Source organism: Mchenga conophoros, linkage group LG6 (genome assembly GCF_057382185.1).
Source record: "Mchenga conophoros isolate Kocher_MC1m ecotype Shallow Benthic linkage group LG6, M_conophoros_male_GT1.1, whole genome shotgun sequence".
In the NCBI taxonomy this organism is placed as follows: Eukaryota; Metazoa; Chordata; class Actinopteri; order Cichliformes; family Cichlidae; genus Mchenga; species Mchenga conophoros.
Window position 1 is genome coordinate 35,928,016 of NC_140531.1, and position 19,034 is coordinate 35,947,049.

General features: G+C 40.6%; 3 protein-coding genes across 5 annotated transcripts; all 3 read right to left on the bottom strand.

Moving 5' to 3' along the window:
- Positions 1-2,390: 2,390 nt before the first annotated feature.
- Positions 2,391-11,515, bottom strand: LOC146573187 (bestrophin-2-like). 2 transcript variants are annotated; one of them, XM_085277809.1, is made up of 10 exons: positions 11,061-11,515; positions 10,739-10,912; positions 10,561-10,655; positions 8,396-8,629; positions 7,860-8,014; positions 7,690-7,767; positions 6,046-6,198; positions 5,848-5,928; positions 5,402-5,556; positions 2,391-5,157 (listed from the first exon to the last, which is right to left on the bottom strand). In XM_085277809.1, exons 2-10 carry the CDS (start codon positions 10,888-10,890, stop codon positions 4,377-4,379), a joined length of 1,884 nt encoding a protein of 627 aa, XP_085133935.1. In that variant the 5' UTR covers positions 10,891-10,912; positions 11,061-11,515; the 3' UTR covers positions 2,391-4,376. The 2 variants fall into 2 exon arrangements, with proteins under 2 accessions (XP_085133935.1, XP_085133934.1); XM_085277808.1 differs by having other exon boundaries at positions 10,739-11,515.
- Positions 11,516-12,023: 508 nt separating this feature from the next.
- On the bottom strand, positions 12,024-17,051 carry get3 (guided entry of tail-anchored proteins factor 3, ATPase). Of its 2 annotated transcripts, XR_014892791.1 has the most exons (8): positions 16,877-17,051; positions 15,830-15,977; positions 15,227-15,375; positions 14,981-15,131; positions 14,702-14,809; positions 13,569-13,766; positions 13,128-13,478; positions 12,024-12,988 (listed from the first exon to the last, which is right to left on the bottom strand). XR_014892791.1 is itself a non-coding variant. In XM_085277810.1 (7 exons), the coding sequence occupies exons 1-7, from the start codon at positions 17,017-17,019 to the stop codon at positions 13,350-13,352; spliced, it is 1,026 nt and encodes a 341-aa protein (XP_085133936.1). In that variant the 5' UTR covers positions 17,020-17,051; the 3' UTR covers positions 12,024-13,349. The 2 variants fall into 2 exon arrangements, 1 of the variants encoding a protein (XP_085133936.1); XM_085277810.1 differs by having other exon boundaries at positions 12,024-13,478.
- A 202-nt stretch (positions 17,052-17,253) lies between these two features.
- LOC146573189 (noggin-2-like) lies at positions 17,254-18,960 on the bottom strand. The gene has a single exon (XM_085277813.1). It carries the CDS (start codon positions 18,793-18,795, stop codon positions 17,791-17,793), a length of 1,005 nt encoding a protein of 334 aa, XP_085133939.1. The 5' UTR covers positions 18,796-18,960; the 3' UTR covers positions 17,254-17,790.
- Positions 18,961-19,034: the final 74 nt, after the last annotated feature.

Genomic DNA, 19,034 nt, shown 5'->3' on the forward strand with positions numbered 1-19,034 from the left:
ACTTGAAAACAAAACACAGACAATGAGTGTCTGTTGTAAGCTGCCACATTTCAAAACCCGTCTTCCTGATCCAGAGTTGCTCTACTGTACTTACAGTATATTTGCTCACACACACCGTTTTCCTGAGCAATGTAAACGTATTACTGACATTTTGGGCGTGCTCACTTTCAGTTTTAGTTTGAAATAAAGCGGTTTAGGAGCTCCGTCTTCTTGTGGTTGGCCTCACTGATCATCCACCCACTCATATTTAATACACCTGCTGGACTTGTGTGTTGTGTTCCCAGGACTAAAGTGTATCGGTGTATCATTCCCGATCGAGTTATAGTGAAAGCTATAAATATAGATGGAATAAATAAGAATTTCCGTTAACTTGAGTGTTTTTATATTTATAGGTTTTGGTATGGGTAAGCTGATGCGAGGAAACTGACTGTGATGAAGCAGAAATTGAAGTAAGTAGGAGGAAGCTTTCACAACTGATGTTCAAGCAATGCTAACTAACAGGAATCTGCAGCATTTCTTGTGTCTGTTGTGGTCTTGTGATCCACATCTGTCATAACAAAGTAAACATTCACAGGTTTCATATTCCAAGAAGCTTATCTTGTGAAAGTTTCCTTTCTTCCCACATTTTTTGTTTCTTTTGCTTTTTTCTGTTTCAGGAACACGCTTCTTTTTCCACAAAGTCCATAAACTGAAACTACACAGTGTCAAACACATATAAACAGTGTGAGTACTGAAGTGTGCAAACACACACTACTATGTGGTAAATATGGGCTGATTGTTGGACGGCAGAGCAGCTCTGAGTCTTAGGCTTACTGAGATAGTTTCAGTAAGCCTGCTTGCTGACCTCAGTTCTCCTGGTTCCAGAGAAATGCACACTTCTTTGAAATCCTCCCCCACACTCATGTTTTCACACTTAATGACAGAAGCATCAACCACATTTCCCCTGAAGCCAGCACAAAGACTGGAATGGGTTGACCTTTGTAAAAACTGACTCTGGGAGACTGACAAAAGAGGGCTTCAGTACAAAAGTATAGCCACATGTGGCCGGACAGTTTCTGTGTTTCTTGATGTTCCCTGATATGCAGATACTGCTGGCCTTTGATGCTGGTCAAGTGATAATGAGGGGAATTACAGAATTTTTGGGTCACTGAAACTTCAGTTACACAGACAAACAAACATGTTTGTCTGTGTAACCGTAGTAAGTGCCAGCTCTTTGTAGAAACATCAGATTGTTGCGACATGATGCAGCTCATAAAAAGATTCAGTCTCAATCTCTAACATCAATTTATTAGCATTGTTTTCCAGGTCGTAACTTTTGTGCCGATAACACTTTATGACGCGCAGCTTTATACCCTATTTATTTCCACGTGTGTCAAGCTTATTGTGTTGTGTCACTGCACTAATCCCCTCCCGAGGGACTGAGTGAATGTCCCCAGATCAGCAGGATGGGATCCTTGACTTTGGAGAGGAGTGCAGAACACTTCGGAGAACCTCTCCATATTGTTCTGTACGTAAGGTCTTCTGCTCCAAAACAGCCGAGAGCGGCACTGAGCTGTGATGAGGGTAGGTATTGGGCCTTCTGCTGTGTCATTGGGTCAGACATGCAGTTGCATTTTGGTTATATTCTGCTCATATTTGTCTTTGATCCATCTGAAATAATGAGCAGCAATGCAGAGGCAAGTCTGCACAAAGGCATCTATCTCAGAGGTGAGCTCGTATCTGCTTGTTTCTCTAAATTGATTTTAAGTGTCACAGATTTATTAAACAAGGCCCAGACAGGAAGAAGAGGGGAAATGGATCCTGGCAGCCTGGCAAAGCATTACGAGTACTGCAGTACTGTTCAGAAAGCATACATACAAGTTAAGAAGAATGGCTTTGAGGATAACACTAACTTAAAAACAAGTCCACAAGTGATTGCATGGATTAAACAATATCACTGTTTGTTTCTTGTTTTTGTTATTTACCCATCTCCTTTGCTTCTAAGAAGATCAGACTGAGCCAGCATCAATACGAATCTAAAAATATGAGCGACCAAACAACTCCCACTTCCCACTTTACTGAGGTGACCTTTTGCACTCCTCTTTTCCACCCATAATAAGTCTTTCACTGCCTATAAATCAACCAAGCCACCTAAAATAATTGCTCCTTAGTCTTGTTTTGGCTCTGGGCAACCCATACTCCCAAATCAGTTCCATTTTATTAGATGTTAAAAATGTAGTTTATTAATCCAAAGAGCCGATATAGCTCTGAGGCAACTGTTAGACATGATCGAAATGGTGATTCGTGACGGGAGAAACTGTAGTTAACATCCCTTAGTTTGAAATGTGAAAAATATTGTATCCTCTTGTAGGAGCAAAGCCTGTGTGAGGCTTGCTTAAGTACTTTGACTTTTCTTTTAACTGACTTCTGTGCCTGTGCTGTTTTTTGTTTGCTGCTATCGCCCCCTGCTGGTCACTGTTGGTACAGAATGTACATTTGGCACTTGCAGATAACAGTAGGGCTGGGTATCGTCACTGATTTCTAGAATCGATTCAATTCCGATTCACAAGGCCTCGAATCGATTCGATCCACGATTCGATTTAATTCGATTCGATTTAAATCTGGGAAATTTTGACAGTCAGAAATATTATAATTCAGATCAGTACATTTACATATTTTTGTATCAATAAAAAGGAAGCTGACACACGCAAGACTTTATCACAGGTGTGAGCATCACAGCAGATGCCTTTGTGTCAAAGTAGCTGAGGATAAAACACAGAAAAACATGAAGGTGATTTTCCTGGCCTGGGATTTTATAAAATATTCTGCAGTACATCAAAAACGAAAGAAAACCATTAATCAACATATGAACATCACCTCTGAAGTTACAGCGGTTTTATTACAGACACAGCGTTTTGCATTTTGAATAATTTTAAAAAGTTTAAATTTGTTCAGTATTGAACAGCAGAAATGAGGTTTTCTTTTCGGAAGAATGTAAAAGGGAAAAAACAGCGGCCGACAGCCTGTAAACAACAGTAGACTTGTGCGTAACAAGCAAGCGAATAATGAAGAAAGGGAAACTGTTCTTGAAGTACAGAGAGAGAGCTGTGCATCGCAGTGGAAGCAAAACAGTAAAAGTCTGAGTGAATTCATGACGATGTTTATGTGAAGCGTTTGGATCTTCTTTTGCTGCTGGTTCGGTCAATATTGTTTGGAGAGAGATCAAACTAACAGCTTTAGAATCGGCGCATAAAGGGCGTGCACACAAAGCGCAGACCCGCCGACAGATCAGAGTCAGCGAGCTGTCGGCTTTCAGCCCCGACTGTGAGAAAAGCGACATCTAACTGATTCTGATCCGCGGGTCCCGCTGTGTGTTTAAGTCTTTGTGCAGAATCCCTGTTCCTGCTCTCATTTACTGTCTTAACTGTTTGGTGGTTCTTGAAATTTTGTGAGATTTCACCTGAGATTCTGGCATTTTGGGCAAAATAAATTTATATTAAAAAATCGATTCAGGATTTTAATGAATCGATTTTACGTTATCCAAGCCAGAATCGATTTTAATCGATGAATCGATTATAAGAACCCACCCCTAGATAACAGTGTTGTAGCTATATTATAACTATACATGTGTTTTTAGATACTCATTCATTGGTCTGTTGAAACAGTGTATCAAATGTATAATTTTTTGTTGAATTATTGTGTTAATTAATTTAAGCCAATATTATTATTATGAATATATTATAATAAGTAGTAGAAAATGAAAACAATAAGTCATAAATGTGTATGTATTTACTTTTTTAAATAATCAAGATGAATTAGATGAACATAGAAAACTGTGTCACGCATGCATTTTGCTTTCTTTTCAGAATAAACTTTGGTTAAAGTTAAAAGTTTTAAGTTTTACAACTCTAAAATAAAATCTGCTATCTCTCATCGACTATCAAGATGCAGCATCCAGATTACTCTGAGCTCTTCCCTTTTAAAAATGATAGAAATAACAATAATTTTCCACCTGCTTCCGGTTACAGTAATTCAAAATGATCAAACTTAAATAGATTTTTTCTATCTCAGACAAACATGGATTTCCAAAGGTCATCGTATTCCTTTAAACATATCAAAACATAGTGTTATTCATATTTCCTATCCCTCTCTTCCTTTTGATTTTTGAAACTAATTACAGATCATCGTTGAAAGCCAAACTTCAGAAGTTGCATGACAAAATCAGAGTGCTTTATGTACTAAACTAATTTCCAAAAACTGTGGCCGCGAAGGTGCTACTAACTAGTAAGACTGAAAGTCCCACTTCAGTGACTAACTTCACTTCTGAAAGCATGCACTGCATCAAGCCTTATATTTTCAAACCATCGCAAGTTCATGTGAACCTACCAACTGTCCACCTAAGACCCTGTGAGCTCTGACCCCATGCTCACACTGCGAAAACGCTGAGGTTCACTGAAGGACGGCACAGTGAGGAAGGACATTTTGTTTCCTCCCAAGGGAGGTTTGGGGGTGGACACAGCTTTGTTGTGACTGATAGCTGGCTGGGAGCTGCAGAGCTCCAGACTAGAGTGGGCAGCTGGGTGAAAGAGGAGAGCAGAGGGGTGACTCGAGGTGATGGGAATGGAGGAGTATGGTCGAGAAGACTTCTCTCTGGAGGACTTAGGTGGGGGAGGAAGCAGAGACACTGGAGCTCTGGTTGTCTCTCCGCTCTCTCCTTTCCCTTCTTCTTCCCCAATCTGGTGCTCTTCGTTGCACTTACTCTCCACTCTACTCAACTCTTTCCTCTCCTTGATGGCAGGTTGCTCTCCTGGCCTGTCCTGCTCAGACCCAAACTGAATCTCCAGCAAAGGCGTTCTGGCACTCTTCTCATCCCTAAAACTGCACACAGTGCTCTGTGTCTCCTGCCCGAGCCCTGATGGCAGAGACCCCGCTTTACCTATTTTACAGCTGTCCTCGTCTTCATCATCGCTGTTGTACTGGTCAATGCCGGGGGAGTGGCGCTGTCTCTGGAGCTGTGCTGAGGTGCGTCGAAGGGCCCCTCCCATTAGGCCAGTCGGTGATGGGGCTGAGTTGAGAAGGCGGTTGAAGAGAGCCATGTTAGGATGGCGAGTTCCTGACTCTTCCAAGTTCTCAGCAATATCTTCCAGAGGCTGGAAGTGCATCTCCTCTTTAGGAATCCTGTCAAGCGATACAGCAATTTATGTTCCATGTTCAGAGTTGTGTTTTGCGTTTTCAGCCTTCCTCTGGGGAACAGGTTTTACCATTTCTCAGCCCTAACTACGTCAAAGTACTTGATTTAATTTAGGTGCATTACTTTCATTTTCACAACTGAAATTTTCCCACCATGAGGGGGGAATCCAGTTGAAGGTGTCAAAGTCACAAAGGAAGTACACGTACAATGAGAAGGTAATGTAAAACTTACGCCATGTCAAAAGTGGACCCCTGGAACGAGGGCTTACGCAGGACGAAGAGAGTGGCTGCGGTGTAGGGTGGACGGGGATTGGAGTCATTCCAGTAACGGTCTCTCTCCATCATCGGCAAATCTCCATACATCTCATCCACAGCCATCATGGAAACCTACAGAATGAAATGCAAAGAGATGCACACATAATAAGTATCCACAATAAGAAAAAAAGTCCAATTAAAATCAAGCAAGCACAACAGAAACAAATTTTACCTGATGGTCGCTCTCTGAAAACATTTAAAACAGATTACAATAACTGCCACAGTGTCATTATAGTAGGCCAGAGATATGGAGGAGAAATTTAAAAAACAAAACAATGAAGAAGCTGCATTTGATAATGAGGCCACAAAGTTCCTCCCTGAGAAGTTGATTGCTACAAGATCAGAAAAAGAGCATTAAGAAACCTGGAAGTTTCTGTCTATCAGCCAGTTGGTCTCAAAGTCGTCATCATCTTCTCCAAAAGGGTTGATCAGCTGCTCAGCAACCTTCAGAACAAAACATAAAATATGAAAAAAACCCACAATAACTCTCCATGTGTTACTTTTTTTTTTTTTTTTTTAGAATCAAACAGGGAATAAATGTGCTGTAAGCCTAAATCTGACCTTGAGCCAGCCTGCATAAAAGAAGAACTGCAGTAGAGTGAAGATGGGCACATAGAGGTCAAGGTCATGACCTGGATAACCTTGACTGGGGTCCAGGAACTGGCGACCAATTAGACACACCAGGAAAAAACTGTACACGGCCAAAGTCACCACCTGAGGGACAGATGGATTTAGGTGGTTTTGTGGTTTACTCTGCAGCTTTTCTTTAACCTCTTTTTTATCATTACAATACTAAAATGATCAAAAATAAGCACTAAAATACACTTATTTTATTTTACATTTACAACAGATTAAGTGTTTATTAAAGACAGTTTATGTGAACATCAACAAATGCAATCTGACTAATCAAAAATTTATTTAATAGCTGCATACAAATACACTGAGCCATATTCCTTAATTAAGTTATGTACTTATAAACACTAACACAGTAAATAAGTCTTTTTGGTTACTTATTTTTGATTGTTGCATGTTTGATTCTATATATCACAAAGCTCTAGAATGCAGCTGTAGTTATAGATTTGTTTTATTAGTTAAAATTATTACTTTTTATAAAAATCACTGTAAAAGCTAAGTACGTCCTTACTGTTTCCATTGGAAATAAGAGGATAAGTAGCAGCTAGGTGTTGCTAATCAAATGCACTTAATGAAATGATAATCAACAAGTGTGACCACCTCTGTACAAGCAGAGGTTTTAGCAGTTTGCCAGTCTGAAGCATTCAGGTAAGTGTTAACACAATGCCGCAATCATTCCAGGAGTGGACATCCCAGCAAATTCATCCCATGGTTAGAGTGTGTCGCGCTCAGACAAATTGCAAGAATTAGACTCTGAACAACATCTCAGACTCTACAGACCTCAGTTAGCGCTCAGTGTTCAAGTTCATGGTAGTACAATTAGAAAAAGACTGAACAAGTATGGTTTGTTTGGAAGCTTCCCCTTGAGAAAGCCTCTCCTCTCTAACGAACATGGCAACATGACTTAAGTTACACCTGAAAGAAACCATAAGACTCCCAGAACAATGTCCGGTGGACATTACACACAGTACCACATTTAATGAAAACCAAGCACAGCATATTAGCATAAGCGCCTCATATCAGATGTGAAGCACATTGGTGTTTTGGGCTTATTTTCCAGCCACAGGACGTGGGCACCTTCTAATCATTGAGTTGACCATAAACTCCCCTGTGCACCAAATGTTATAGAGTCAAATGTGAAGTCATCTATCTAAAACAACTGAAGCAATGAACATTGAAAGACTGATAAAGTCATACAGAAAATAATTACTTTGAGTTACTGCTGCTAAAAGGTCAATCTACAAGCTACTAAATCACAGGATGTACTTAGTTTTTCACGAGACTGCATAGAGTGCTGTGAAAACTTTTTATTTCAAATGAATGTACATGACTTGTCACTAGGGACTAATTTATTATTTATATTTGAACAATTACAATTTGAGAGATGCAGTCTTTCACCTGTAAGTTTTTGTCACTTCAGCTGGAAGCAATCGCAGTCATTTCTTTGACATCAGTGAATAAAATTGAAACAAAAGCCTAATGTAAAAAAAAATGTTTGTGTGAAAGAAAATCATAGTTTAATTAAAGATGTGTGTAAGAGTTAATAGCAGTGCGATAATAGTCAGCACTTACCTGAGTGTAGACCAGAGGAACACTGATCATGTCATAATGAAACAGCATGCTACACTTCCCTCTGAATGCATTCAGTTCCTGTTCACACACAAATAAAGAAACTAGCTGTCTGTGTGAATGCATATCTAAGCCTGCATATCCACCAAAACACAACTTTAATTCTGCTGTACCTCCAGCAGTAGTTTGAGAGTGTGATTGTCTTTGATTCTGCCCTCGCAGCGAGCCATAGCAGCCAAGTTGGTGAACCAAACACAGGGAATCCAGTACTTGTTATATGGAGAGTGGAGACCCTCAAACTTCTTTCGCTCATCTCTTGTCATGAATCCTGCATGGACCAAAACCGGACTTGTTTATTATGTAAGACTTCAGTTTAAATAACAGCAAGAAACTGGGATGAGGATTCATAGACAATAGTCACAAAGAACTGCTTCAGAAAACAAACATAGTCTTCTGACGCTGTTCAAATCTCTGAGAATTGTTTGTGACTCTGTGAAATAACTTCACATTGTAAATCAAAGCAGGAGAGTCATTTGTGTGTGACTGGGCTAAAACACTTTGGGTCACTTCTTGACTACAGCCTGGGAAACATCTGATCACTGATACTCATCATCAGCATCAGCGAGTGAATGGCTATTTTACATTAACAGCTAAGAATAGACCCACACCACTCCCATCACCATCTTCCCTCCTTCACCATCCTTCTTACCAGCTTCTACCACGTGGTCCATGGTGGGGAAACGTTTGAAGACAGCAGTGCTGACAGAGCGGAGGATGAGCAGGGCTGACAGACTGGCGTAGCGCATCATGGTGCGCCTCAGCAGACGGCCTCGCTCGTCGCTCCCCTGGAGGCCGCCTGACAGGACGCACATGAGTCTGTCAGGGAGTGGGATGCTGGTGTACTGGTTCCACCACCTGTTCACCACCAGGGTCACATAGAAACCTGCAAACAGCAGTGGACAGATGATTACTACTGAAGATCTAAGTAAAAAACTGGAACTTTTAAAAAACATGAGATCATATGCTATCTTGTAAGGTCCATAAAGGGGCCTAAAGGATGTCAAGTGGTTTGAGTTTACTGTTACAGTGCTGTGAAAAAGTATTTGCCCCCTTCCTGAGTGGCTAATCCAAACCTATCCAGCCCTATGTGAAAAAGTAACCCAACTCATGTTAAATCATGAATTAACTGCGATTAACCACGTTTTTGAAACACTGAGTTCACTTTCACTACCCACACCCAGGTCTGATTACCGCTAGACCTGCTAAATCAAGAAATCACATAATATAATCTACCCGACAAAGTGAAATAGGATAAAAGATCTTAACAGAAACACATCAGGTCGTGGTCTAAAAATCTAAAGCTGAGAAACAAAGTCACTGATGTCTATTAATCTGAAAAGGATTACACAGGTTTTGGGACTCCAGTGAACCAGAGTGAGAGTCATTATCCACAAATGGAGAACATTTGGAACAGTGGTGAACCTTCCCAGGAGTGGCCATCCTACCAAAACTATTCCTAAAGTGCACTGACAACTCAACCAGGATCACCAAAGAGCTCAAAATGACATGTAAAGAACAACAACTTAAATAAAAAAGAAAAGAAAAAACAACATCTCACAAGGAGTCAAAGGCCAGGGTGAAGAGGTGGGTTTTCAGAAGTGTTTTAAAAACAGGCAGAGAAGAGGCCTGTCTAATCTCTAAAGGCAGATTGTTCCACAGTTTTAGAGCTGCTACGGCAAAAGTACGATCTCCTCTAAGCTTATGCATATAATGCTGTAGCAACTCAGAGAGATAAGATGGGGCTAGGCCATGGAGGCTTTAAATGCAAATAAAATCATTTTAAAATTAATCCTAAAAGAAATGGGCAGCCAGTGAATTAAAATAAAAGACTGGCAAATATATGGCCTTAATGGAAGAGTTTCAAAGAGAAATTCTCTGCTGACCAAAAACAACACAAACGCTTTTTTCACATTTGCCAAAAAAAACCCCAAAAAAAACAGGACTTTTAGAAAGTATTCTGTGGACTGATGAGACAAAAGTTGAACTTTTTGGAAGGTTTAATGATGTAAAACTAACACAGCACTTATTAACAGTCAAACATAGTAGTCATAGTTGCCATTACTTGCGGTACCACGAATTCTGATATCTACTAGAAAATCCTGAAGGAGAATGCTCAGCCATCAGTTCATGTCCTGAAGATCAAACACACTCAGATTATGCACCAGGACAATGATCGGAAACACAGCAGCAATTCCATCTACTCAGGATATCGTTGTCTAATGATAAAATTTGTTTGATGATCTGACAAATATCCAAAAAACTAAAAATTAGAGGCAAATACTTTTTCACAGCATTGAACATAATGTCTTGTTAAGCCCGATGGATCCCAATAGAGAACCAGTAACCTTGACTAATGACTCACAGGATGCATAAGAATAATTAGGTGATTTACATCCACAAAGTAAAACCAACGAAACATGCAAACAGTGCAAGGACGGATGAACTTCAACAAAAGCGGAGTCTGTAAACTGAAAATCCCTCATGTAGTAAATGCACTAAAGGGTTTTTAAGACCCACACAAAAATCTGCTATTATCACTGTTAAAAATGTGTAGATCTCTTTTTAAAAACATTATTCTAATATTTGCATAATCAAACCTTCAATTACAAACAGCAGATATGTAACTCTAGAAGCTACAAACCCATGAAACAAGGGTCTCGATGTCTAGAGCTGAGGATCGCTGACAAAAATCTATAAAACATGAGCCTTGTCCTATTTAGCAAACTATTCCTATTTTCTGGATGCAAACATCAGGAGTAAATCATAAAAGTGAAAAAGATCTGGGAGACAGCAAAAAGGTGATCATTAGCTTACCCAGTACAAAAGACATGGGGATGAGACTGGCATAGTGATTGCAGTAAATTGCCAGCTTTTCGAAATACCTTTTCTGGTCATCATACAGGAAAAATCTAAAAACAACAGAGGAAAAGTTTTCCAAAGTTTAGTATGATGAATGGATCAAAGCACTGATAAAGCAATCCTCCTTTCTCACCTGTAAGTAATACTGATGGCGGTATACATGGCAAAGAAAGCCAGGAATTCTTTATATAACACCTTGTAGATGCTCCCTTTCCAGGCCCAGAGCAGCTTGGAGAAGCCACAGAATCGGGCGTTTGCAACTCTAGCCGTGTATGTGACCGTCATCAGTGACAGAAGATCTACAAGTCTCCAGAATAAAATAAAAAAAAAAACAGCTGTTTGGAAGAAACAGCTAAACTCGGGTGAGCCAGAGACAATGAGAACATGATCTCACAAAAAAAGTTTTTATTTCTAGTTATTGTAGTTATTTAAAAAAAACAAAAACATCTACTTACCTTTTGTTGTGATTTAGCTTGCTGAAATGTTCAGCGCATCCCCTGTGCGTAATTGGCACCTCTGGATAAGTGAATTCATATTTTCATTTAGTAGTACCGTCTTCCATTTGCCTTGTTCTGTGCTGTTTTTTCAATGAGCTCGGAAGCCTGTGATCAAGTGGCTCCGTTAAGTTGAAGCTCATTCGGCTGCGTGGCAGTAATCCTACGTGCCTCCTCAGTGCGTCCAGTGGTCAGTGCGCCCCGGGGTAAATCCCCGAAACGAGAAGGAGGAGGAGCTCGTTAACGCGACCCCCGACCGGGAGAGCGGGGCTAGGTGATGGAACACAAGCGACAGGCCGCAGCGCCGGGGCACCAGGAGCGCACAGGACCGTGCAGTACAGTAGAAAATTATGCAACAATAGCAAGTGAACCATGGCAAAGTTTCGTGTTAAGTGATACGAAAGAAAATCACCCAATTTTCCAGTTACAGATCAGTAATTACTGCGTGCTGCAGCTTAAATAACAAACATCTTAAGATACTCATACCATCTTAAAGGAGCATTTTATGTCAAAGCTTCCTCCACTTTTCTTAAACTTAGTTGTACTGTAATAAGGAGATATCAGTGGAGTGGAGCTCCGCACCTGGATATAGTTTGAGACTTTTTTTAAAATCATGTCTCCAAAGTACCCAACACGACTTATCGACCACACTTTAAACTGAGACACTTCTTGGCGTTCATTGATACAATAGTCATTTTGTGTCATTTTTCCTCCCACTTTTTTGTTCTTTTCAGTGGGAGGCTTTTATGTTGCTCCTGAACTGCTTTGTTGGAAGGTTAAATGGGGCTTCATGCTCTGTCGGAGCCGATCTGCACACTGCTCAGTTTGGTGGTCTGTGCGCACGCAAGAATTTGCTTCAGTCCCCTCCAATTAAACGATTAATTCAACTGGCACGCAGATGAAAAAGAAATGACCATGAAAGACTTTCAGCTGAGGCAAGTTTGTTTTAATCAACACTGACATTATAATTTAAGGAAAATCTATAGAAAACAGATTCTTACCAACTCAAAAACTGTCCGTGACAGAGAGGGGAAATGGAGCTTTTAACTGAGAGTGCACTATCCTGTCATTTATTTATGTTTCACTTGGGAAGCACCAATCAAGGCAGCCAGGAATCTGATATTCAATCAAAAGGGAAAGGATGCTTTAAATTTCCTTCACCTCACCATTCATTTAACATTTGATCAAGTGACATTCAATATGTATTTTAATTAACAAAGCGCTGAATAAGGCTACTAATATCTTTCAATGGTGTTCCCATATAGTTCTCAGTCAACAGGATGGACACAGGTTTGACAGAAACACACTGGATGAGTTTATGAGCGCTGTATAGGAACATGAACAGGGAGATCAGCAGTGCCCAACAGCTTTAGCTTCCAGCTCAAACATCACCAGTCACATCAAATAAAACCGCAACCTTCCTCCACATACCAACCAAAGCAACTAGTGTCCTTTATGGATAGAAAACAATAAATCTGACTGATGTTCTCATTATTGTCATCTAATAAATGTTAAAAGACACTCAAATTTGTTTTGTTTCAGTTTGTTTTGGTTGCAATAACAAGGCTGTAACTAAAGACCACACAAGCTGTCTTCCTGGGTTTTTTTTAGTGTTTTCTTTTTTATTTCCCTGCCACCACCACAACCTGAATATAGAAATCTGGATGGAAAAAGTGTGATACACGAGTTTGTTTGAATTTTTAAGTTGCAAATCAAATGGAAGAAGACACACAGTCACCATGAATCACACAGAATAAACAAGTCATAAACATCAACCATCTGAAAGCTGTTTTCTCCTCAAACACACAGCACTGTCACTGGAAACACTTTGTTTTCACAACTGAGGCTGCACAGGGTGTGGGGGAGGAGGGGACGATTTTTCAATTCTTCTGTCGAGAAAAAGTTAAATGCTTAAAGTAGGAACTGCCACAGTGGATATGAAGACAAGAGAAGGTGAAGTGAGAGTAAGGCGGCACGCATATGTACCATCTTATCTCCAAAAATAATGCAGCTTCTCTATGGGTTTACTTGTGATGTCGTGGGGGGTGGGGCACCCTTCAATGCAGGCGGGTGTCTCGCTGTAACCGTGCTGTGAAGATACCGTGTTGAGGAGTGAATGGATCGTCTTGAGGCTGTTGCTGCAGGATTTGAGGCTTGCTGGGGATGGAGCTCAGAGGAGGATAACTCAGACTGCAGAGCTGTGTCTGTAGAATGGGGGGAGAGGAGGCGGCCCTGCGAGGGGGCAGGACATCACTTGTTTGGGGGTTTGTAGGGTTCCAGAAGTTGCTTAGAGAACGTGTTGACCTTGTCGGCACCTCGAACTTCATGGGGCAGTAGAGGTAACTTGACTATGTGGAAATCCTCGTAAAGATCTTCCATCTGTGGGCAGAAGACAAACCACCAATAAAGTTGTGTGACTTTGAACTGTAAATATTGTAAATAAACTTTCCCATTTCTCCTGATTCATACCTGGTCTAAATATTTCGACTGAATTTTATGGCGGGCTTCACACATTTTACATGGCCTGTCTGCATCAGGGAAAACGAGCTGGTTGACAATGATGTTGTGCGTGTCGATGCGGCACTTGGCCAGTTCCTGAATCAGCCGCTCTGTCTCATAAAGTGACAGAAATTCAGCAATACACACACAGATGAAGGTGGTCTGCTCCTGAAGGGTGAGAGGAAGGTGCGTCACAACACACATAGATAAAAACTATTAATATGACTTCATGAAGCTCAAATTTCCTCCAAATACTGAATTCGTTATTTACATTAAATATTTTGTCTAAACAGGTAGATGAGTTCCCATCAAAGAACAAAATCAAAAGGAACAACAAAACCTAAAGCAGTCAAGTAAAACAGACTAGCTACTAGGGCTCAACAGGGGTGGAGTTAGAACTTTAAAAGAAAATAATAAAAAGGTGAAACTGTTGTCGAAACTTCTTTTGTCCTAATGACAAAATAGTATAAAGAGGGCTTGATAAGAGGGATACATGCATGTGCAACAGGCCGCTGTGCACAGTGAGTCACTCCAAAAAAACTCTTGTATCCACACACACTATTGACACTCGAACCAGCTAAAGTTTCTTCTGTCATCAGATAAGACTTGTTACAGAGGGTGTGCATGTAGCTACCACAGCACCTCATTAGAACAGTATATGACTGAAGTGTAGTGTGAAAAGGCTTATTCATCGTGGGTGGGTGGAGACTACAACCATTAAAGCAATTACATCTTTAACTGACAATGATGTTGCATCTGGTTCATCTGTACAATAATGCCAAAATTAGAAAGTGGCTGAAGGAAAAAAAAATGTCCAGGGATCATTATTATTTTTAGGCTAGACAAGTGTAATTTTCTTTTATCGAGTTGTTCTAAAGGCTCTCTGAAAAGCTTTCAGTTGATCCCAAATGTAAGAGAACTAGAAAACACATTTTTATATACATAATAAAATCAGAGAGGAGCACCCTCCCTTAACCTGATTTCCACCAGACAGGGCTCTTCCCGTTAAAAGGCAGTTAATTCTACCCTCAATCATCAAATCAATAGTAAGCTATTACTATATAAATCCCAAAGTTGTATAAGAATATATAAATGTGACTTACAGGGTCTTTGAACTGCTCACTAACTGAGCGAATGACTGGCAGGGTTTCTTCAAGCTTTGAGGCCAGCTGGTCTGCGTTCATGTCACCCAGACCAAGCATATTACACATCTAGAAACAGCAAAAGAGATGGACAGTGTGAGTGAAAACAAGAGAAGAGAGAAAGAGAAAACACTGGAGAAAGAAAAAGGCCAACAAAGTGAATATATTTAATCAGAAATCATGTTTTATGTGCAGAATAATGAAAATGGTTTGAACCGATCTGCTCGTCTCAGCACCCACCTGAGAGATGAAAGGGCTAATCTGGTTCTTGATCTGCATGAGGCGGCCTAGACCTCGCTCCACAATCGTGGGAAAGTTAAGCAGTCGCAGTGTGTGACCAGTAGGGGCAGTGTCAAAGACCACCACTGAGAAGTTCATTCCCTTCACTAATCTGAGATACAGGCAAACAACAGTGGTAAGTATAACACTCACTAACTGTCCTTAAAACTTCAGACATGCTGCGAGAAAACTCAAATACAAAACTACCTCATGACCTCTGCATAGCTCATAGCCTCATCGATGCCGGGGAAGGCGCTCATCGCTTCCTGCATCATCTTCTTGCCCATGCTGAGCATATTGTCCTCCTCGAAGAACTCATCAGGCAGCTCTGCCACACCCAAGCTCGGGTCAATCTCCTGTATACACATGCCCAAATCCTAAGATCAGAACACTTCAAATAGATTGCAAATGTTTTTATGCCCTCCAGTGATTGAGTTTGTTACACAGTGGTGCTTGTGAGACTCACATGTGGAACTGGCTAGCCTCGTGACTCTGAAAAGATGGTGATCTCATGCACTAACTTGTTTTTTCCAAAAACAGAATGAACAAACCCTCTGTGCTTTTTAAACTCTGTCTAAACGTTAGTCTTTAATATGATGCAAAGATGAAAATGTGGATAAGAAAATCCTTGTACTGTGGATGCTTGCTCATCGTTGTTTCATAGACTTCATCAATGTTATTAATATTATTAATAACATGCTTCTCAGAAAAAAATATATTTGCAAACATTTGAGTTCAATTTTTAATCTCATCAAGCAGCACCTCACACTTGTAACATTTAATAGCTGTTAGGTGTACACATATACTCACCATTGCAAAGAGGTTGTCATAGCCCTTAACCTTAGTGGGTACCTTTGAGAACTTCTGGTCAAAAGCATCAGAGATGTTATGGGCAGGATCTGTGGAAATGATGAGCACACTCTCCCGAACAGCAGCCAGCTGGACAGCCAAACTACAGCTGTCAGAAGGACATGGAAAGGGGACAGGTTTGTGTTTAAAGAGCCTGTTAAGAGTATTTTGTGCCCAATGTAAGCATGTAAGAAATGCTGTGCAACTGACCAACAATGAGATCCGCAATGTTTTGAATTCTTAATCCTTCATGTGCATGCATGCCGTGTAAAGCACAAAGTAAAATTCTAATCCATTTCCACTTTGTGAACATTACCTTCCCCCAGTTACTTTGATGAACGCAACTTTCGCATGCAATTATATTCCAACTGAAACACAGTAGATAACTTAAGGGATAGCATATGCGACAGTGGTTGATCTATGCGCAATGTTATCGTGGCTGCTCTGATGTGATGTACATATTTGTTTGACACATTAGATTTTTGTTAGTTATCTTGTTTGAAATAAGTCCGCTACAGACTAGATCCACGTTCATTTGGAATCGCATTTATTCATATTTTTTTCTTCTTGTTATGAATAAAGATATGATAATACGGGCTTGACAGCCTAACTCTGGAGTCTCCTTTAACTCTGGGTGAAGTAAAAGAACAGGTAACATTAGCAGCAGGTTATTGATGATGGCTTATACGGTGATTACTGAAGGTGTTGAGAAAGTCGTGAATCCATGTGTCAGCTGCTAACGTTAGCTGCTCACTGCGCTTCACAGCTACCAAACTGCCCGGCGAAAGGACTCCTTACTCAAATCTAAAACATAACAGTCACTTTTCTTTGATGCTAGCGCGTCTTTAGGTAGAAATTTAATACCAGTCTAATCTCGTCGTGGGAAAATTACCCACGCAATTCATTTTCGGACAATGATCAACGTCAACTTATGGTAACGGCTAATGCTAGCCAGCCGCTCAAGCCGAGTCAGTATCCGGAGGCAATTTAGCATTTTAATCAACTTACCTACATGTCGTTTTACCAACGCCACCCTTCCCACCCACAAATATCCATTTCAAAGATTTCTGCTCGATGATATTCTTCAGAGTTGGTTCTAACGGCTCCACATCGGGCGCATCTTCAAATTCGTCTTCCACCAAAGCTGCCATCTTGTATGTGTACAGTCAGCGACGTACAGCTCAGGAGTTACGCAAAGACGTATCCACAGTTGATGCATTCACTGCTCCTCGGAGTTTTGATCCACGCAAGGTTTCACACTGCCGCAGGGTTGTACGACATTTGGTAGTTTTAATATTGAAGACACTATTAATTTTTGACAGAAGAAGACAAGGAATCACATAGGCACTGACAATTATATTTTATTCATATTATATTCATGCGCATGTGTACATTAGAATAGTTTGCAAGGAAGTCATCTAGAAACAGGTTTATGTAGATTTTGAATTTAGAATGATTAGTATATATCTTCAATTAATACTGTCAAGTATGATCAATCAATCAAACACAACAGTGAGTTACCAAAAACACTTTCATTTTTAATGTTCTCTGTAAACAAAAAATGTTTGATACTGTTTGAATATGAAAGTGCAAAAATAGAGTGAAAAAGAAAAATTGGAAGAAACATGCACAATCCACGAATTTACCATAAACATGAATGTAGCACGAACTACACTAAACTCAGCGCCTTAGAAATTGCAGTTTACTGACGTAAAACATTTACTTAAATATTTATTAAGCCAGTTTGTACTAAAAATGTTGAAAGTTTAGAGCAGAGAAAATGAAAGAGCAGGTAGCGGCATCGTCTTAGTAATTAAAAGTAGCCATGTTCGATCATTTCAACTATAACACTGAAAATCAACAAAATAATAAAAAACACAGTGTGCACAGAAAAAAAGCCGGTCTGCAGTGATAAAAAACATTCATTTACATGAACACATGCATGCAGTCACCACAGGATAAGGCACTTGTCTCCATAAACATCTTTTCCTTGTTTCACCTGTCCCCATCTGAGCACTGCCATCAGAGTTTTCACCTCTCAATTTTCTGGAGCGATCATCTCCATCTCTGACTTCAATGCAGTGCCAAGCCAGAATCTTTATGTGTGTTGTTTGAGCTCGCACGCAGTTCATCCCACTGGGAAAGGAGCAACTTTGCCCTCCATCTGGCCCTTCACAGTCAGTCTGCCGCAGCCACCGTGGCCAGAAGGTTGGGCCCAGATCGACCCACTGGTGCTGTAATTTGCATGTTGCTGAGCGCACCAGCCATCCTCTGACTGAATTGGCAGCATCTGATGGCAGAGAACTGAGGTCCAGTTCTGCAGCCTCCTTCTCTAGTTTCTGCTGATATTTTGCTGAAGCCTTTCTCAGTTCTGGAGACACACGCAGGTTAAATTTCTCTTTGAAGGTGGTAAGGGTGGGCTGACTTCCTTTGGGGGACTCAAAAGGGTGATCTACAGACATCCAAAACGGGTCAAACGAGGATCCCAGAAGACGCAGGAGGCGAGAAGGCTGGCGATGTCTGACTTTGGGCATGTAGTGGTAGTCGTCAGCATTTGTGATGAGGGTGTATGGACGGATTGGCTGTGAGAAGGATGGGAGACTGGCTCCCAGCTGAAGAAATGGTGAATCCCAGCCTGTGCCATCCTGGTCTTGAGCAACAGTCACATTTGGATGCTGATTTTGAGTTGAAATGTTGGAAATAAAGGCCAGAGATGCATCCAGGAGAAAAGATAGGAAAATCCAACAGAGACAAATGGCAAACTGCCCACACATGGTCTTCAGATCTGGACTGTAGCTCAAAGAATGAAAAATTGCTCTTTTAGCTTTTCCCTTCAGTCCTTTAGTTATGCTTTCAGTTGGTGCTAGGTGCTTCAGGGACTCTGTGTACCCAACACCAGACATCCTTGGGCTCTTAAACAACAACATACTGAATTCAGTGTCTTATCACACAAGCAGCACTCTATTGAGTATGGCACACTTGAGTTCCCAAGACTGATATTTTGGCTAACTTGCAATCTGAATATAAGACAACTATGCTGAAATTTGGTTTAATGCAAGGTGTCACGTACCAAAATTTCCACACTTCACACTTTTGCAAAGTGCCAACTTTAAATGGGTTATCAATGAAATATTCATTGGATAAAGTTGGTGTGTAAATCACTGGA